This window comes from Carcharodon carcharias, chromosome 26 (assembly GCF_017639515.1).
Source record: "Carcharodon carcharias isolate sCarCar2 chromosome 26, sCarCar2.pri, whole genome shotgun sequence".
Taxonomy (NCBI): domain Eukaryota; kingdom Metazoa; phylum Chordata; class Chondrichthyes; order Lamniformes; family Lamnidae; genus Carcharodon; species Carcharodon carcharias.
This window is the reverse complement of record NC_054492.1, coordinates 4315972-4334949: the sequence shown is the minus strand read 5'-3', so window position 1 is coordinate 4334949 and position 18978 is coordinate 4315972. Positions and strand designations below refer to the sequence as shown.

General features: G+C 45.3%; 1 protein-coding gene across 5 annotated transcripts in view; it reads left to right on the top strand.

The window, feature by feature from the left end:
* The first annotated feature begins 1207 nt into the window (after window positions 1–1207).
* Window positions 1208–18978, top strand: part of asb7 (ankyrin repeat and SOCS box containing 7) — a 75666-nt gene continuing 57895 nt past the window's right edge. For all 5 annotated transcript variants that reach the window (XM_041175374.1, XM_041175370.1, XM_041175371.1 and 2 more), the window contains exon 1: window positions 1208–1522. In XM_041175374.1, coding sequence (XP_041031308.1) covers window positions 1483–1522 — 40 coding nt within the window. In that variant the 5' untranslated portion in view covers window positions 1208–1482. The remainder of the gene's footprint in view (window positions 1523–18978) is intronic.

Genomic DNA, 18978 nt, shown 5'->3' with positions numbered 1-18978 from the left:
AGGGTGAGGAAACTGTTAGGATAGAGGGGGAGACAGGGTGGGCAATCTGTCCGGATTGAGGGGGAGACAGGGTGAGGTATCCGTCTGTAGAGAGGGGGAAGACAGGGTGAGGAATGTCAGGATTGAGGGGCAAACAGGGTGGGGAATGTCAGGACAGAGGGGGAGACAGGGTGAGGAAACTGTTAGGATAGAGGGGGAGACAGGGTGAGGTATCTGTCAGGATAATGGGGGACACAGGGTGGGGAATGTCGGGATAGAGGGGGAGAATGGGTGGGGAATCTGTCCGGATTGAGGGGGAGACTGGGTGGGGATTCTGTCAGCATAGAGGGGAGACAGGATGAGGTATCTGTCAGGACAGAGGGGGAGACAGGGTGAGGTATCTGTCAGGATAGAGGGGGAGACAGGGTGAGGTATCTGTCAGGACAGAGGTAGAGACAGGCTAAGGAATCTCTCCGGATTGAGGGGGAGACAAGTTGAGGAATCTGTCCGCATAGAGGGGTAAGACATGGTGACGAATGTCAGGATATGTGGGGAAACAGGGTGAGGTATCTGTCAGGATTGAGGGGGAGACAGGGTGAGGAATCTGTCAGGATTGAGGGGGAGACAGGGTGAGGAATCTGTCAGAATAGAGGGGGAGACAGGGTTAGGAATGTCAGAATAGAGGGGGAGACAGGGTGAGGAATCTGTCAGGATTGAGGGGGAGACAGGGTGAGGAATCTGTCAGGATTGAGGGGGAGACAGGGTGGGTAATGTCAGTATCGAAGGAGAGACAGGGCGGGGTTTCTTCACTCCCTCCTTTATTCTCCAATTATTGATGTTCACTGAACGAAAATTGTTTACAGCTTCTCAGCTCTTTCCTTCCCAGAAACGTTATGCCCAGTTCTTCCGTTTATTTTCCCAGCAGATTAAACTGACCGACGAACTTTCTGGAACATTTTTCACTCCTCTCTTCCCTCCCAACCGCTCAAAACCCCGCATGCGTAGATTTGAAAGGCCTGAAAGAGTTGTCGAGCCCTGCGCTTGCGCTCTTGTTTTTCGCGTCGCTGGCGGACGCTACGCATGCGTAGTTTGATTCCGCGGCACCACCGTATATTGCGCATGCGCATCTAGTTATCGCCACGCTGCCGGAGGCGGCGCATGCGCTCCTGGATAGCACGGCGCTTTCGGTCGATGCGCATGCGCATGCGTACATGGTCGTCCCGTCGCGGCCGGACGCTGTGCATGCGCAGCGGAGATCGAGGCGCTGCCGAGCTCCCTCGGCCTGAGATGGCTCCGGAGCAACAAGTTCCCCAGGAAATTGCGTACGGCCCGCACCTGGCATCTGGGGCCTGCTCAGCCCCCACTCGCACATCTCCCGCAGGTAGGGCGCCTTGGATAAGTGAAGGAGGTGGCCCCACCGAGAGGCTCCCCCATCAAGCGGCCGGCACCGTGCGGTTTTAATCCGGGGCCGGGGAGCCCCCGACAGGATGTGGAGACGGAGCAATGAGGGGGAAAAGGGAGGCCGAGGGAGAGCCGCAGTCATGTAAGTTTGTCCGGGGGGGTACCGGGCATCTCCCGCCGCATCACCGGGAAGGCTGGTGGCCCGCACTCGGGTCAGTGCACAGTGTTGGGGCCGGGCCTCCTTCCCCCAACCCTGATCCACGGTTCGTGCTCCTCCTTTAGTCCCTCCTCCTCCCCCCCCCCCCAAGCTGTCTCTCTTCCCCCCAACCCCCCGTCCTCTCCCCCCCACCCCCCTGTCCTCTCTCTCCCCCCCACCCCCCCGTCCTCTCTCTCCCCCCCCCCGTCCTCTCTCTTCCCCCCAACCCCCCGTCCTCTCCCCCCCCACCCCCCTGTCCTCTCTCTCCTCCCCACCCCCCCCGTCCTCTATCTCCCCCCCACCCCCCCGTCCTCTCTCTCCCCCCCACCCCCCCGTCCTCTCTCTCCCCCCCCCCCGTCCTCTCTCTCCCCCCCACCCCCCCGTCCTCTCTCTCCCCCCCACCCCCCCTGTCCTCTCTCTCCCCCCCACCCCCTGTCCCCTCTTCCCCCCCCCGTCCCCTCTTTCCCCCCCACCCCCTGTCCCCTCTTTCCCCCCCACCCCCCTGTCCCCTCTTTCCCCCCACCCCCCTGTCCCCTCTTTCCCCCCCACCCCCCTGTCCCTCTTTCCCCCCCACCCCCTGTCCCCTCTTTCCCCCCCACCCCCTGTCCCCTCTTTCCCCCCCACCCCCTGTCCCCTCTTTCCCCCCCACCCCCCGTCCCCTCTTTCCCCCCCACCCCCCGTCCCCTCTTTCCCCCCACCCCCCTGTCCCCTCTTTCTCCCCCCCGTCCCCTCTTTCCCCCCACCCCCTTGTCCCCTCTTTCCCCCCCACCCCACCCCCTGTCTCCTCTCTTTCCCCCACCCCAGCCCCCTGTCCTCTCTCTCCCCCACCCCACCCCCCGTTGTCCTCTCTCTCCCCCACCCCCCTGTCCTCTCTCTCCCCCACCCCCCTGTCCTCTCTCTTTCCCCCCCCACCCCCAGTCCTCTCTCTTCCCCCCCCCACCCCCCTGTCCTCCCTCTTCCCCCCCACCCCCCCGTCTTCTCTCTTTACCCCCCCACCCCCCCCGTCTTCTCTCTTTACCCCCCCACCCCCCCGTCCTCTCTCTTTCTCCCCCCCCACCCCCCTGTCCTCTCTATTTCCCCCACCCCAGCCCCTGGGCTTTCTCTTTTTTCCCCAACCCCTTGGGTGCTCTCACCCCCATCCATGCCCCCACACCCACCCCCTGGGCTCACTTTTCTACCCACCCCCCTGCCTGGCTGGCACTTTCTCTCTCTCTCTCCCCCCGCCCCTGCCAACACTCTCCTGGACTGTCCACCCCCTAACCCCCTCATCCTCCTGGGCACTCTTTCCTTTCCTCCACTTCTTTGGTAGACAGGCCTGAAAAAAATCCCCAGTTTTTATCAAGGTTATCCTAAGACTGTTTGAAATCTGTGATTGTGAGAACTTCATAGACCTGAAGCAATTGCTGCAAAATACCAGGAATCTGCAGCTAACTTCAGATGCTGGAAATACACAGCAGGTCTGTGAAAAGAACTGAGCAAGGGTTACAGCTGACATGTAAACCTGGTCTTCTTCTTTTTGTAGATGCTGATGATCTGTGTGTTTCTACCACTACGTTTGTTTTACAACTTCAGTTTCTGTACATTTGATTTGATTTTGTGGGGTAGTTCTGACTGCCCATTTGAACCTGACAGTTACTATGTAAATTAGGGAGCACTTCACAGAGAAAATGTTGGATTTTTCCTGGTTTACCATCCAAGGGATGCTCCTACGTTGTCAACACCAAAATTACATTGTCAAGTAAGATGAGCCACTGTAATTCTGAATTGCCTGAAGTTGTCATGTTAGAGTCTGTCATTACAGCGCAGAAGGAGGCCCCTCAGACCATAGAGTCAATGCCAGCACTCTGTAGAGTAATCCAGTCAGTCCCATTCACCCACTCTATCCCCTTAGCCCTCATCCGCAATTTTCTTTTAAAAATCAATGATTGCCTCTGCTTACATCACCCTCATAGACAGTGTGTTCCAGGTCGTTACCACTCGCTGTGCAAAAAGGGTTCTTCCTCACATTTCCCCGCATTCTTGCTCAACACCTTAAATCTGTGTCCCTAGTCCCTGTACCACCAGTTAATGGGAACAACTTTTCTTTGTCCACCTTATCACAACCTGTTATAATCTTGTACACCTCTATCAAATCTCTCCTTTGCTGCAGGGAGAACAACCCCAGCTTCTCCAACCTAACCTTGTTGCTAAAAACCATCATCCCTGGAACCATTCTGATAAATCTTCTCTGCACCCTCTCAAGGATCCTCACATCTTTTCTAAAGTGTGGTGACCAGAACTGGATGCAATAGTTGTGGCCTAACCATTGTGTTATCAGATTCAGCATAACCCCCCCTGCTTTTGTACATAATACATCAATTTATGAAGGCCATGATCCCATGTGCTTTGCTAACTATTTCAGTGTGTGCTGTCACCTTCAAAGATCGATGCATATGAACCCCCAGGTCACACACCCCCTTGCACACACTTTAAAACTGTACCATTAAGCCTGAACAAAAACAGAATTACCTGGAAAAACTCAGCAGGTCTGGCAGCATCGGCGGAGAAGAAAAGAGTTGACGTTTCGAGTCCTCATGACCCTTCGACAGAACTTGAGTTCGAGTCCAGGAAAGAGCTGAAATATAAGCTGGTTTAAGGTGTGTGTGTGGGGGGCGGAGAGATAGAGAGACAGAGAGGTGGAGGGGGTTGGTGTGGTTGTAGCGACAAACAAGCAGTGATAGAAGCAGAATATCAAAAGATGTCAACAACAATAGTACAATAGAACACATAGGTGTTAAAGATAAAGTTGGTGATATTATCTAAACGAATGTGCTAATTAAGAATGGATGGTAGGGCACTCAAGGTATAGCTCTAGTGGGTTTTTTTTTTTTATTTTATATAATGGAAATAGGTGGGAAAAGGAAAATCTTTATAATTTATTGGGAAAAAAAAGAGAAGGGGGAAACAGAAAGGGGGTGGGGATGGGGGAGGGGACTCACGACCTAAAGTTGTTGAATTCAATATTCAGTCCGGAAGGCTGTAAAGTCCCTAGTCGGAAGATGAGGTGTTGTTCCTCCAGTTTGCGTTGGGCTTCACTGGAACAATGCAGCAAGCCAAGGACAGACATGTGGGCAAGAGAGCAGGGTGGAGTGTTAAAATGGCAAGCGACAGGGAGGTTTGGGTCATTCTTGCGGACAGACCGCAGGTGTTCTGCAAAGCGGTCGCCCAGTTTACGTTTGGTCTCTCCAATGTAGAGGAGACCACATTGGGAGCAACGAATGCAGTAGACTAAGTTGGGGGAAATGCAAGTGAAATGCTGCTTCACTTGAAAGGAGTGTTTGGGTCCTTGGACGGTGAGGAGAGAGGAAGTGAAGGGGCAGGTGTTGCATCTTTTGCGTGGGCAAGGGGTTGTGCCATAGGAGGGGGTTGAGGAGTAGGGGGTGATGGAGGAGTGGACCAGGGTGTCCCGGAGGGAGCGATCCCTACGGAATGCCGATAAGGGGGGTGAAGGGAAGATGTGTTTGGTAGTGGCATCATGCTGGAGTTGGCGGAAATGGCGGAGGATGATCCTTTGAATGCGGAGGCTGGTGGGGTGATAAGTGAGGACAAGGGGGACCCTATCATGTTTCTGGGAGGGAGGAGAAGGAGTGAGGGCGGATGCGCGGGAGATGGGCCGGACACGGTTGAGGGCCCTGTCAACGACCGTGGGTGGAAAACCTCGGTTAAGGAAGAAGGAGGACATGTCAGAGGAACTGTTTTTGAATGTAGCATCATCGGAACAGATGCGACGGAGGCGAAGGAACTGAGAGAATGGGATGGAGTCCTTACAGGAAGTGGGGTGTGAGGAGCTGTAGTCGAGATAGCTGTGGGTGTCGGTGGGTTTGTAATGGATATTGGTGGACAGTCTATCACCAGAGATTGAGACAGAGAGGTCAAGGAAGGGAAGGGAAGTGTCAGAGATGGACCACGTGAAAATGATGGAGGGGTGGAGATTGGAAGCAAAATTAATAAATTTTTCCAAGTCCTGACGAGAGCATGAAGCAGCACCGAAATAATCATCGATGTACCGGAGAAAGAGTTGTGGAAGGGGGCCGGAGTAGGACTGCAACAAGGAATGTTCCACATACCCCATAAAGAGACAGGCATAGCTGGGGCCCATGCCCATGGGGGCCATGACCCAAACCTCCCTGTCGCTTGCCATTTTAACACTCCACCCTGCTCTCTTGCCCACATGTCTGTCCTTGGCTTGCTGCATTGTTCCAGTGAAGCCCAACGCAAACTGGAGGAACAACACCTCATCTTCCGACTAGGGACTTTACAGCCTTCCGGACTGAATATTGAATTCAACAACTTTAGGTCGTGAGTCCCCTCCCCCATCCCCACCCCCTTTCTGTTTCCCCCTTCTCTTTTTTTTTTCCCAATAAATTATAAAGATTTTCCTTTTCCCACCTATTTCCATTATATAAAATAAAAAAAAAACCCACTAGAGCTATACCTTGAGTGCCCTACCATCCATTCTTAATTAGCACATTCGTTTAGATAATATCACCAACTTTATCTTTAACACCTATGTGTTCTATTGTACTATTGTTGTTGACATCTTTTGATATTCTGCTTCTATCACTGCTTGTTTGTCGCTACAACCACACCAACCCCCTCCACCTCTCTGTCTCTCTATCTCTCCGCCCCCCACACACACACCTTAAACCAGCTTATATTTCAGCTCTTTCCTGGACTCGAACTCAAGTTCTGTCGAAGGGTCATGAGGACTCGAAACGTCAACTCTTTTCTTCTCCGCCGATGCTGCCAGACCTGCTGAGTTTTTCCAGGTAATTCTGTTTTTGTTTTGGATTTCCAGCATCCGCAGTTTTTTTTTTGTTTTTACCATTAAGCCTGTATTGCCTCTGTTTATCTCCTTTGTCAAAATGCATCATCTCACACTTCTCTGTACTAAATTCCCTCTGCCACTTGGCTGTCCGTCCTCCGAGCCGATCTATATCCTGTTGTGGAAGATTGGTCATTCTCACTGTTTGCCATATCTCCAACATTGGTATCATTTGCAAATTATGGAATTTTACTCCGTCTTCCAATATCAAAGTCGTTTATGTAAATCAAAGAAAACAGTGGTCATTGCACTGGCCCCTTGAGGAACAGTACCATCTACCACCCTCCAATCCGAAAAACAACCATTTACCATGACTCACTGTTTTCTGTCCTTAAGTCAACTGTTTTATCCAGTTGGACACTGACCCTCCTCTCCTGAGCCTTAAATTTGTTAACCAACCTTTTATGTGGCACTTTATCAAATGCTTTCTTAAAATCTGTTTGGAAAACATTCCTTGCATTTCTTTCATCAACCTCCTCTGTTACGTCATCAAAAAACTCGATTTGATTAATCAAACGCAATCTGCTTTTTACAGGTCTGTGCTGGTTCTCCTTAATTTTAAAAGAAATCTCTTCATGTCTGTTAATTCTTGATTATTGTTTGTAAAACTTTCCGCACTACTGATGTTAAACTAATCAGCCTATAGTTACTAGTAATGTCCTTAACCCTTTCTAGAACAAAGTCTCAATTTCATTGAAGCACTTACCATTTTCTACGACCATCCATCATGTGTAAAATTATGGTTTCATATTCCTGCATTGGCACAGATACAGTGGGTGAAATGCCCTCCTTTCTTTGTGTACTGTATCTATGTCATGATATAACACTTTAGGAACAAGAAGAGGCCATTGAACCCACTGAGCCTGCTTTGCATTCCACTAAATCTTAACTGATCTGTAGTTACTCCATATCCCCCACTACTCCTAACTAACAACAATCTATCAATCTATCTTGAAAATTTCATTCATGGGACTAGGTGAAATGCTCGTTTGGACGGTCGTGCAGACATGATGGGTTGAATGGCCTCCTGCACTGTCACAATTCTGAGATTTGCCCAGGCACCCATGGCCCTTTGGGGAATGAATGCCAGACTTCCAATAACCTTTGAAAAGATGCTTTCTGATTTTTCTTCTAAATAGCCTAGTTCTAATTTTGATTGTGTCTGTCCCTTGATTCCCCACCAGAGGAAATAGTGTTTCTTTATCTACCCCATTGAACCTTTTTAAGATTTTAAGCACCTCAGTTTGATCATCTATTTAATCTTTATATTTGAGGAAATACAGGCGAAGCATATGTAATTAGTCCTCATAATTTAAACCTCTAAGCCCCTGCATAATTCTGATAGACTTACTCCAAGATCAGTATATCTTTCCTGAGATCTGATGTCCAAAACTGAATGCAGCATTCTAGATAGGGTGTCACTAATGCTCTGTGCAACTTACTGCTTAAGAGGACAAACTTTTTTTTTATTCTTTCATGGGATGTGGGCTTCACTGGCAGCACCAGCATTTATTGCCGATCCCTTATTGCCCTTGAACTGAGTGGCTTGCTCAGCCATTTCAAAGGGCAGTTCAGAGTCAACTATATTGCTGTGGATCTGGAGTCACATGTAGGCCAGACCAGGCAGATTCCCTTCCCTAAAGGCAATGGTTTCATGGTTACTATTACTTAGCCTAGTTTTTCAATTCTAGATTTATTAATTGGATTTAAATTCCACCAGCTGCCGTGATGGGATTTGAACCTGTATCGCCAGAGCATTAGCCTAGGCCTCTGACTGAGTAGTCCAGTGACATTACCACTATGCCACCATCTCCGGTGCTCAGGCTGTTATCAAAGCTGTGTTTTTGAATTGTGTTTTTCTCCTCATTATTTTTAATTTTATTTGCATGTAATTTTTACATAATTACCTGTGAACATAAATTTTATTGCTAACTGAAAGGAAGAAAATGTCAAAACATAACACGAGCTAGCAGCAGGCAACAGTAGACTCAGGATGGTAGATAACATAAAGAGGCTACTCGGCCTGTTGTGCCCATGCTGGCTCCTTGAAAGGAGTTATCCAGTTAGTCCCATTCCTGTGCCTTTTCCACATAACACTGCAAAATTTTCCCTTCCATCTGCTTCCCTATTGAAAGTTACTGTTGAACCTGCTTCCTTCACTGCCCATTCAAATCACCTAAACTAGCTGTATGCATTGTATTTCTCATCTCACCATGGTCCCTTTTCCAATTGCCTTAAATTGCTGAGCTCTATCCATCCTTCTGCCACTTGAAACAGTTGCTGCTTATTCTATCAAAGCATTTCATGATTTTCATTGCATTTGCTAAATCTCCCTTTAACTTTTGCTCTGAGGATTACAATCACAACTTTACTAGTCTCTCCCCTTCACTAAAGTTGGCCTCCCTGGTACCCTTTTACTAAATGTCCTCTGCTTTCCCTCTAAGACCTTGACGTCGGTCCTAAGGTGTGATGCCCAGAATTGAGCACATTACTCCAGCTGGGGTCCATCCAGTGTTTTATAAAGGTTTAACATAACTTCCACACTTTTTACTTTGCCTTTATTTTAAAGCCTGGGATTTTAGCAGCCTTCTCAACTTGTACTGTCACCGATAAGTTTCATCTGCCAAGCCTCCTTAGACAGCATCTTCCAAACGCACAACCGCTACCACCTAGAAGGACAAGGGCAGCAGATAGATGGGAACACCACCACTTGGAAGTTCCCCTCCAAGTCACTCACCATCTTGACTTGGAAATATATCGCCATTCCTTCACTGTCGCTGGGTCAAAATCCTGGAACCCCCTTCCTAACAGCACCGTGGATGCATCTACACCACGTGGACTGCAGAGGCTGAAGAAGGCAGCTCACCACCACCACCTCAACGGCAACTAGGGATGGGCAATAAATGCTGGCCCAGCCAGCGAAGCCCACATCCCATGAATGAATAAAAAAAAAATGTCTGCCCATTTCACCAGCCTGTGTCCTCCTGAAATTTTCACTGTGTTCACTACATTTCAAAGTTTTGTGTCTTTAGTCTTTCAGACTTTGCCCTGTATATCAAAGCCCAGGGTATAGTCCTAATACCGAGTCTTTGGGGATACCTCTGCACACTTCTTCCAGCCTGAAACAACTGTTCACCACTACTCCCTGCTTTCTCACTCTCAACTAATTTTGCATCCATGCTGCAGCTGCCCCCTTGATCTTAGGGGCTTCAATCTTGCAAATAAGTCTATTAAGTGGTACTTTATCAAAAGTTTTTTTGAAAGCATGTATCCGCATCAATGTCACTATCTTTTATCAGCCCTTTCTGTACAATAAAGCTCCCTTATGCAACTACTGTTTTCTTCCCTTCCAATGTTCCAATCTCATGATAACTGCAAATATTCCTCCAATTTACATAGCAACTTTTTAGCCCCTTAATTAAATAGAACTTCAAAACAATTAACTTTTGATCAAATTATGGCCATTCCAAATCTTGGCTTGGATTTTGATAGTAGTGTTTACAAAGTTTCCACTTTCCTTGAAAATGTGTTTTGAATCAGTGTTTTAATCACTGAAGTGTTACTTAGTGAAGAAGATTCACTTGCTTCACAATTGCCAATAAAACTTCAAGTATTTTATAGCACATGATGATGTCTAGTCCATCATGCCTATGCCACTTGTCTCAAAGGGATATTCAGTTATTCCCATTCCCAACTTTTAATCTCTTATGTAATCATTTATTCACTTTCATCCATTTTTGTGAATCCTGCTATCAGTTTCTGGTAGGGGGTACTCCAACCCGTTTGTGTTTTTTGTTTCTTTTTTTATATTTGGTATGCTTATGTAGCTCCTAATTTCCTTTATCATCCTTTTCATGATTAATGTTGTGTCCCCTTGTTACAGCTTCACTGACCAGTGGAAATATTTTCTGCCTGTTAACCTTGTCTAAACCTCTTAACAAATCTCTTCTGAATCCTCGCTGTGGTAATTCAAGTGTGTTGTGTGTGGCAATATTATAGAGTTTGTGTATGTAAATGTACATGTATCCATGTGTTTAAAATAGTGTGTATAAGTATGTCAAAACCATACCAAGCTCCTATCATGCCTGTACCAAGCTTACTCCTTTGTAGGTGGTTTTACAGATTGAAGTCATCCCACAGCTCTGCCCCAATAGGATAAAAGTATTCAGTATTACATCCTTTTATCTCCTGTGAGCTGCCTTATATTTTAACTGTACTCAGTATCACCTGCTTACCATCGCGAACTGTGGTTGGCTGCTTCTCACTCGAAAATGTTAGATGACTTGTATTCTACATAGATTTTTCCGTATATATATATATATATATATATATATATGCACATGCGCACACAGAAGTTAATGCTAACCATACGGGGTTCAGTTGACAACTTTGTGTTCTGGAAAAATGAAATGGCTTCAAGTTAAATTATTTTTGAGGAAGTGGTAAGCATTTGCTCATGAAGGATAAGAAACAGCTCTTTGCAAGAGCATTCACAACTAATCGTGTTTCCGTGGTGTCTCCCTGTGGCCCTGTAGCATCCTCTGCTAGACATGTTTTCCTTTTGTTTCTTCCCCTACTACCTGTAGCATGGCATCACATCTCTATTTCTGCTTGAAGAAATTGCTCCTAATTTCATTATGCTCTCTCTGGAGATATATATGTAAACTCTTATTCATTTTTTTTAAAGTATTTGTACCATCAATAATTTGTTTTCCTGCTTCTGTGTAGTTATCTAACTTGTCAATCATTTTGACGCATAGTTTTAGACTAAATGCTAAGGCCTGACAGTGTGTTGCTCAACAAATCTTGGAACCTGTTAGGCTACACAAATCAGAGAATGCTGGGAATACTCAGTTCAGGCAGCATCTGTGGAGAGAGAAACAGAGTTAACATTTTGGGTTGATTACCTTTCATCAGAACAGGTCCAGATCTGCTGAGTAGTTCCAACATTCTGTGATTTTATTTCAGTTTTCCAGCATCCACAGTATTTTGCTTCTGATAGGCTACACATTTGGCAAAGTCGTAATTCGCAGTGGCACAATATCCCATTCACCTCATCCACATGGCTACAAACTTCAGTTCATGAGAAATGCAGATCTATTTCTGAAGGTTGTCTTTTGCTTGCCAGTCTGAATTAAGTTTGGAATAAATCGCAAAATGTAAAGTGGCATAATGGCAAAAAGCTTAAAAATAAATAATGGATTGTCATGGAGTTGTTGGCCTATCCATTCTTCTTTAAATGATCGGTGAGTTACCAGCTCCATGTTTCTCCGTTGCAACAACCTGAGATTAAACCAGTATGTTCACAACCTTGGTGTCACATTTGTTCCCAAAATGAGCCTCAGACTTCATGTTTGTGCTATCACTAGGACTGCCTATTTCCACCAGCATGACATTGCCCCCAAGGTGATAGAGGAATGGGACTTGCTGCAAGTTAAAAATTAGGCAGCTGCATTTTGGATGACCTCAATTTACAGAGGGTGGAATGTTGGAGACTAGCCAGGAGTGAGTTGGAGTAGTCAAGTCTAGAGGTAACAAAAGCATGAATGAGAATTTCAGCTGTAGATGAGCTGAGATAGGGGTGAAATTGAGGAATGCTTTTCCACTCATATCCCACCTCATGATAACCATGAAACCATTACCAACTATCATTTAAAAAAAACATCTGGTTCACTAATTTCCTTTAGGGAAGGAAATCTGTCCTTACCTGGTCTGGCCTACACGTGACTCTAGACCCACAGCAACGCGGTTGACTCTTAAATGCCTTCTGAACAAGGGCAATTAGGGATGAACAATAAATGCTGTCCTAGCCAGCAGCACCCACATCCCATGATCGAGTTCAAAAAAACTTGGTTTATGCTTACTTATCTGTTTTCAGCCAGGATAAGACCGGAGTACTTGGATTGGCTTCGAGTCCTTTGGCTAAAATCAGTAAGATTTTATGTTCCTAATTGCAAGATAGTGACTCCTGCTGGAAAGTACTTGCTTATGCACAACAGGTGAAGTTACAATGAGCTCAGCTGCGATAGTCACCATGGTCCCACAGCATGGAGCATCTTGCCACAAGCAGTTGGACAAGGTACCAGAGGGCTGCTGGTGCTCATTAACTTTTACTGCAACACAAATTGATATATTCAGCTGGGAAGAAAAGTTGCACCAGAAGAAGTAGTAGATGTGAATATTTTACAGCTTGATAGTTCTCTGCAGGGATGTAAGGAAACTTGACTTGAGATCCTTCCACTTCAAACTGTTCATGAATTAGAATTTCTGATCTTCCTGCTTGCCATCAGTTTTAGCAGAAAATGCAAGTAGAATTGGTACTTTCTTGGCATTGAATAACCAATGTCTTGTCATTTTGAACATGCATTTTCTGGTGCTCAAAAGTGTGCATTTTTTTATAAGGACAATATATTGTATCCTATAGAGCATAGATAGGCATTTGAGACCAGAAGGTGGAACATGGTGGTCATTTTGAAGCAGCCTTAGACTATTGGTAACTGTACTCTTTACATCTAGCCTCCCATAAGATCACCTTTCTACATTAAATTTAATAGGGAGGTTTGATGAACGATCGCTGAATTTTATTTTTAAAAGGCAATTAAAACTTCAGTTGAAAAAGAGAAAGCTATTTGTGGGAAGCTGGAGAGTGGGATTGGACTAATTGATGTGAAAACAGAAGAGATTAAGTGGGGTGAATGACCTGAGATGTTATAATCTGTAATTCCAAGATCTGTAATTCTTTGCTGAAAGAAGTTGCCGTCCCTTTTTGAGTCCCCCACTGTTGGCAGTCTGTTTCACTAAATGCAATGTTACCTGCGTTTCCCATTTTCCTTTGTCCTTAATTTGAAGCTATGATCCTTTGCTGTTATATTTTTCTGCCAGTGCCATTGTAGCCAACCTCTTCCAGATTTATCTTAATTCTTGAATTAATCTAGAAGCCTTCCTTGGTATTCCCTCGAATAATTTAAAATCCAGTTGAAATTGAACATGAAAACTGCAGGCAGCACTGCAGATGTGAATTTTAGAATTGCCTCTTTTTAAGTTGCACTGTTAGTTATACTTCCCAGCATTTTACTTGCTTTTTTAACTGCCTGTGGACACTGTACCAACTGTTCCAGTGAACTAGCCATCTAAATCACCAGATGTTGTTTTTGTGGCGTTTCCGTTTAGCACGCAACCCAGGCTACTCTTCCCTCGACTGAATCTTGTAATTTTACACTTCATACTATACTGGTTAGAATTGATAATACGCAACAAATTAAGTCAATTGGACAAATGTGGATTAATTAAGAAAAGCCAGCACAGATTTGTTAAGGGAAAATAAACTTGCTTGGGTTCTTTGAGATGACAGAGGGTTGACGAGGATAATATGGTTGTTGTGGTGTAACTCTGAGTCAAACAATTAAACTAAGTTAACAAAATCAGGGATAAAATAAAAGTAGCCCCTTAAAGGGAAACTGCAAAAACAAAGACAAAATTCAAAGGAAACTTAGGTGGACTTCCAAAAGGCATTTGATAAAGTGCCATATAACAGGCTTGTCAGCAAAGTTGGAGCTCATGGAGTAAAAGGGCCAGTAGCATCATGGATACAAAGTTGGATGGAGTAACAGGAAATGGAAAGTATTGGTGAACAGTTTTTTGGACTGGAGGAAGGACTGGGGTTTTCCTGTGCTCTGTACTAATACCCCTGTTTTTCTTGAAATATATTAATGACCTAGACTTGCGTGTACGTGGCATAATTTCAAAATTTGCAGATGACCCAAAACTTGGAAGTATTGTGAAGGAAGATGGTGATAGACTTCAAGAGAACATAGTGGAGTGACATATGCTGATGGAATGGGCAGACAACTAGCACTTGAAATTTAATGCAGAGAAGTGTGAAGTGACCCATTTTGTTCTGAAGAATGAGTGGAGGCAATATAAAAGAAAGGTACAATTCTAAAGTGGGTGCAGGAGAAGAGGGACCTGGGGATGTATGTTCATAAATCATTGCAGGTTGCAGGGCTGGTTGAGAAAGTGGCTAATAAAGCATATGGGACCCTGGGCTTTATAAATTGAGGCAAGGAAGTTGTGATAGCTCTGTATAATAGACTAGCTCTTCCTCAACTGGGGTATTAGCCTGGTGCTGGGAACTACACTTTAGGAAGGATGTGAAGGCATTAGAGAAGGTTCAGTAAAGATTTGTGAGAATGGTTTTGGGGATGAGAACTCCAGTTTTGTGGATATATTGGAGAAGCTGGGGCTGTTCTCCTTGGCGAAAGGAAGACTTAGAGGAAATTTGGTAGAGATGTTCAAAATGTTGACTGGTCTGGACAGGGAGAAACTGTTCCCATTGATGGAAGGATCAAGAACCAGACACCAATTCAAAGTATTTGACAAAACATCCAACAACGACATGAGAAAAAACTTTTTTTATGCAACGAGTGGTTAGAATTCAGAATGTGCTGCCTGAGTGTGTGGAGAAGGCAGATTCAATTGAGGCTGTTAAAAGAGAATTTGATAATTTTCTGAAGAAAAAATTTGCAGTGTTACGGGGAAAAGATGGTGGAGACCCAGCAGGCAACACCATAGGCTGAAGGCCTCTTATGCTGTCTCCATTCTGTGATTTGATATTCTTGTCCACAGCTCTATCCTCTCTGGATTCTGCTGCATTTGTGCATATTGATAATCATTTGACACTGCTTTGTTTTGACATCGTCAAATTTAGACACCATAACTGTGATTTTTCTCCACCCTGCAAATATTTGTAAAAAACATTAGGTTCAAACACAAGCCTCTGTGGCACATTATTAAAACCTGCTACCATCAAGATACTTCATTGAATACCACAGCTCACTGCTTTCTTTTATTCAGCCAGTTTCTAATCTAGTTCACTACCAATGTCATCCATCTCATAGACCTGAATTTATGCTATTTTCTATTAGGTGGGACAAATGCCTTTCTAAAGCCCAAAAAAAGAACAGCTGTTGTCTAGACCCACCTCATTTGATCTGGAACCCTGATCGAAGAAATCCAGTAAATTTATTAAATGTGACAAAACCAAGTTGGCTATCCCTAATTAATGTTAAGCCTCAAGGTAATCATTTATAATATCACTTATAAGAATATAAGCAATAGGAACAGGAGTAGGTCATTCTGCCCTGCAAACCTTTGCCACCATTCAATAGAATCTGGCTGTTTTTTAATCTCAGCTACACTTTGCCATACAATTCCATATCCCTTGGTTCCCTTAGTATCCAAAAATATGTCGATCTCTGATGTGTATATGCTCAGCATCTGTAATTCTCTGTGGTAGAGAATCCCAAAGGTTCACAACCTGTGGAGTGAAGAAACTTCTCCTCATCTCAATCCTAAATGGGTGACCCCCTTATTCTGAGACTCACCCCTAGTCCTGGATTCTTCAGTGATGAGAACATCCTTCCAGCATCTAAGCATTTACTCTTTCAAGTCTCCTAAAAAAAACTGTTTCAGTGAGATCACTTCTCAATCTTCAAGACCTAGGGAATATAGGCCTTGTCTACTCAGGCTCTCCTTACATGACAATCCCCACATGCAAGGAATCAGTCCAGTGAAATAAAAACAGAAGATTTTGGAAATAGTTACAGGTCATGCAGCAACTGTGGAGAGAGAATCAATGTTTCAGGTCTGTGAACTTCCTTCAGACTGGTGAGAAGTGTAATAGGCTTTGAGCAAATGAAAGAGGGAGGGTAGGAAGAATAATAAAAGGGAAGATCTGTGATAGGGCTGTAGGGAGGAGAGATTGTTCATTGTTCATTGAAGAATGTGAAACTTACCATAGGGAATGATTGAAGTGGATGGAATGGTTGAAGTGGATAGCATAGATTGATTTATGGGGAAGGTAGACAAGCATATGAGGGAGAATGGTATAGAGGGTTATGATGGCTTTGTGTACTTTATCTTTGTCATGATATAACACGCGTTAGGAATGAGGAGGCCATTCAGCCCATCGAGCCTGCTCTGCATTCCATTAGGTCATAATTGATCCGTACTTTAGCTCCATTTACCAAGCGTTGTCCCATATCCCTCACTACCCCTACCTATCAAAAATCTATCAGTAAATGGGAATTGGTATGAGTTAGGGTATAGGAAGCAGAGTTTTGGGTGAACTCAAGTTTATGGAAGGTGGAAGATTGGAGGCCAGCCAGGTGCATTGGAATAGTAAAGTCTAAAGGTAACAAAGTCATGGTAAAGGGTTTCAGCAGCAAATGAGCTGAGGCCGAGGCAAAGTTAGCTGATGTTACCGAGGTGGAAATAGGGGTTATTAGTGATGACACAGATATGTGGTTGGAAAGTCTAGGGCCAAATATGACATCAAGTTTGCTAACAGCCCCTTTAAGCATCAGACAGCTGGGTAGTGGAATCGAGTCGTTGGCTGTGGAACAGAGTTTGTGGCAGGGACTGAAGACTAAGTCTTTGGTCTTCCCTGCATTTTAGTTGGAGGAAATTTCTGCTCATCCAGTATTGGCTATTGAACAAGCAGTCTGACATTTTAGAGATATTGGAGAGGATCAAGAGAGTCGGTGGTGAGGTAGAGCTGGGTGTAAATGGAAATGGAACCTGACATTTTGTTTTCGGATACTGTTAATTAGAGCAGCAGGTAGATAAGAAATAGGGCGCATAGGATAGTTCATTTGGGGACTCCAGAGGTAACGGTTTTTGAGTGAGATGAGAAACAATCACAGCATCACAATGCAGAAGAGGCCCTTCGGCCCATCAAGTCTGCACCGACACGTGAGAAACACCTGACCTACCTACCTAATCCCATTTACCAGCACTTGGCCCATAGCCTTGAATGTTATGACGTGCCAAGCGTTCATTCAGGTACTTTTTAAAGGATGTGAGGCAACCCGCCTCCACCACCCTCCCAGGCAGCGCATTCCAGACCGTCACCACCCTCTGGGTAAAAAGGTTTTTCCTCACATCCGCCCTAAACCTTCTGCCCCTCACCTTAAACTTATGTCCCCTTGCAACTGACCCTTCAACTAAGGGGACCAGCTGCTCCCCATCCACCCTGTCCATGCCCCTCATAATCTTGTACACCTCGATCAGGTCACCCCTCAGTCTTCTCTGCTCCAATGAAAACAACCCAAGTTCATCCAACCTCCCTTCATAATTTAAATGTTTCATCCCAGACAATATCCTGGTGAATCTCCTCTGCACCCCCTCCAGTGCAATCACATCCTTCCTATAATGTGGCGACCAGAACTGCACACAGTACTCCAGCTGTGGCCTCACCATGGTTCTATACAACTCCAACATGAGCCCCCAACTTTTGTAATCTATGCCTCGATTGATAAAGGCAAGTGTCCCATATGCTTTTTTTCACCACCCCACTAACATGCCCCTCTGCCTTCAGAGATCTATGGACAAGGTCCCTTTGTTCCTCAGAACTTCCTAGTGTCATGCTGTTCATTAAATGCTTCCTTGTCAAATTACTCCTTCCAAAGTGTATCACCTCAAACGTTTCAGGGTTAAATTCCATCTGCCACTTATCTACCCATTTGACCATCCCGTCAATATCTTCCTGTAGCCCAAGATACGCGACCTCACTGGTAACCACCCAGCCAATCTTTGTGTCATCCACAAACTTACTAATCCTATCCCCTGCATAGTCATCTATGTCATTTATATATAAATGACAAATAATGGACCCAGCACAGACCCCTGTGGTATGCCACTGGACACTGGCTTTCAGTAACTAAAGCATCCTTCTGTCATCACCCTCTGCCTCCTACAACTAAGCCAATTTTGAATCCACCTTATCAAATTACCCTGTATCCCATGTGCATTTGCCACCTTTATAAGTCTCCCATATGGGATCTTGTCAAAGGCTTTGCTGAAATCCATATAAACAACATCAACTGCACTACCCTCATCTTACACAACTGGTCACCTCCTCAAAAAATTCAATCACATTTGTTAGGCATGACCTCCCTCTGACAAAGCCGTGCTGACTATCCCTGATCAAACCTTGCCTCTCCAAGTGGAGATAGATTCTCTACTTCAGAATTTTCTCCAATACTTTCCCTACCACTGACATGAGACTCACTGGCTTGTGGTTCCCTGGCTTATCTCTACAACTCTTCTTAAATAGCGGAAGCACATTAGCTGTTCTCCAGTCCTCTGGCACCTCTCCTGTGGCCAGAGAGGAATTAAAAATTTCGATCAGACCCCTGCGATCTCCTCTCTTGCCTCCCTCAGCAGTCTGGGACACAAATCATCCAGACCTGGAGATTTGTCCACTTTTAAGCCTGCCAACACCTCCAATACCTTGTCACTCCCTATATCAATTTGCTTAAGAATCTCGCAGTCTCTCTCCCTGAGTTCGATACCTTCATCCCCATTCTCTTGGGTGAAGACGGATGTGAAGTATTCATTCAACACTCTAGCGATGTCCTCTGGTTCCATCCATAGATTGCCCCCTTGGTCCCTTATGGGCTCTCCTCTTTCCTAGGTTATCCTCTTCCCATTGATATACTTATAGAAAATCTTGGGATTTTCCCTACTTTTACTAGCC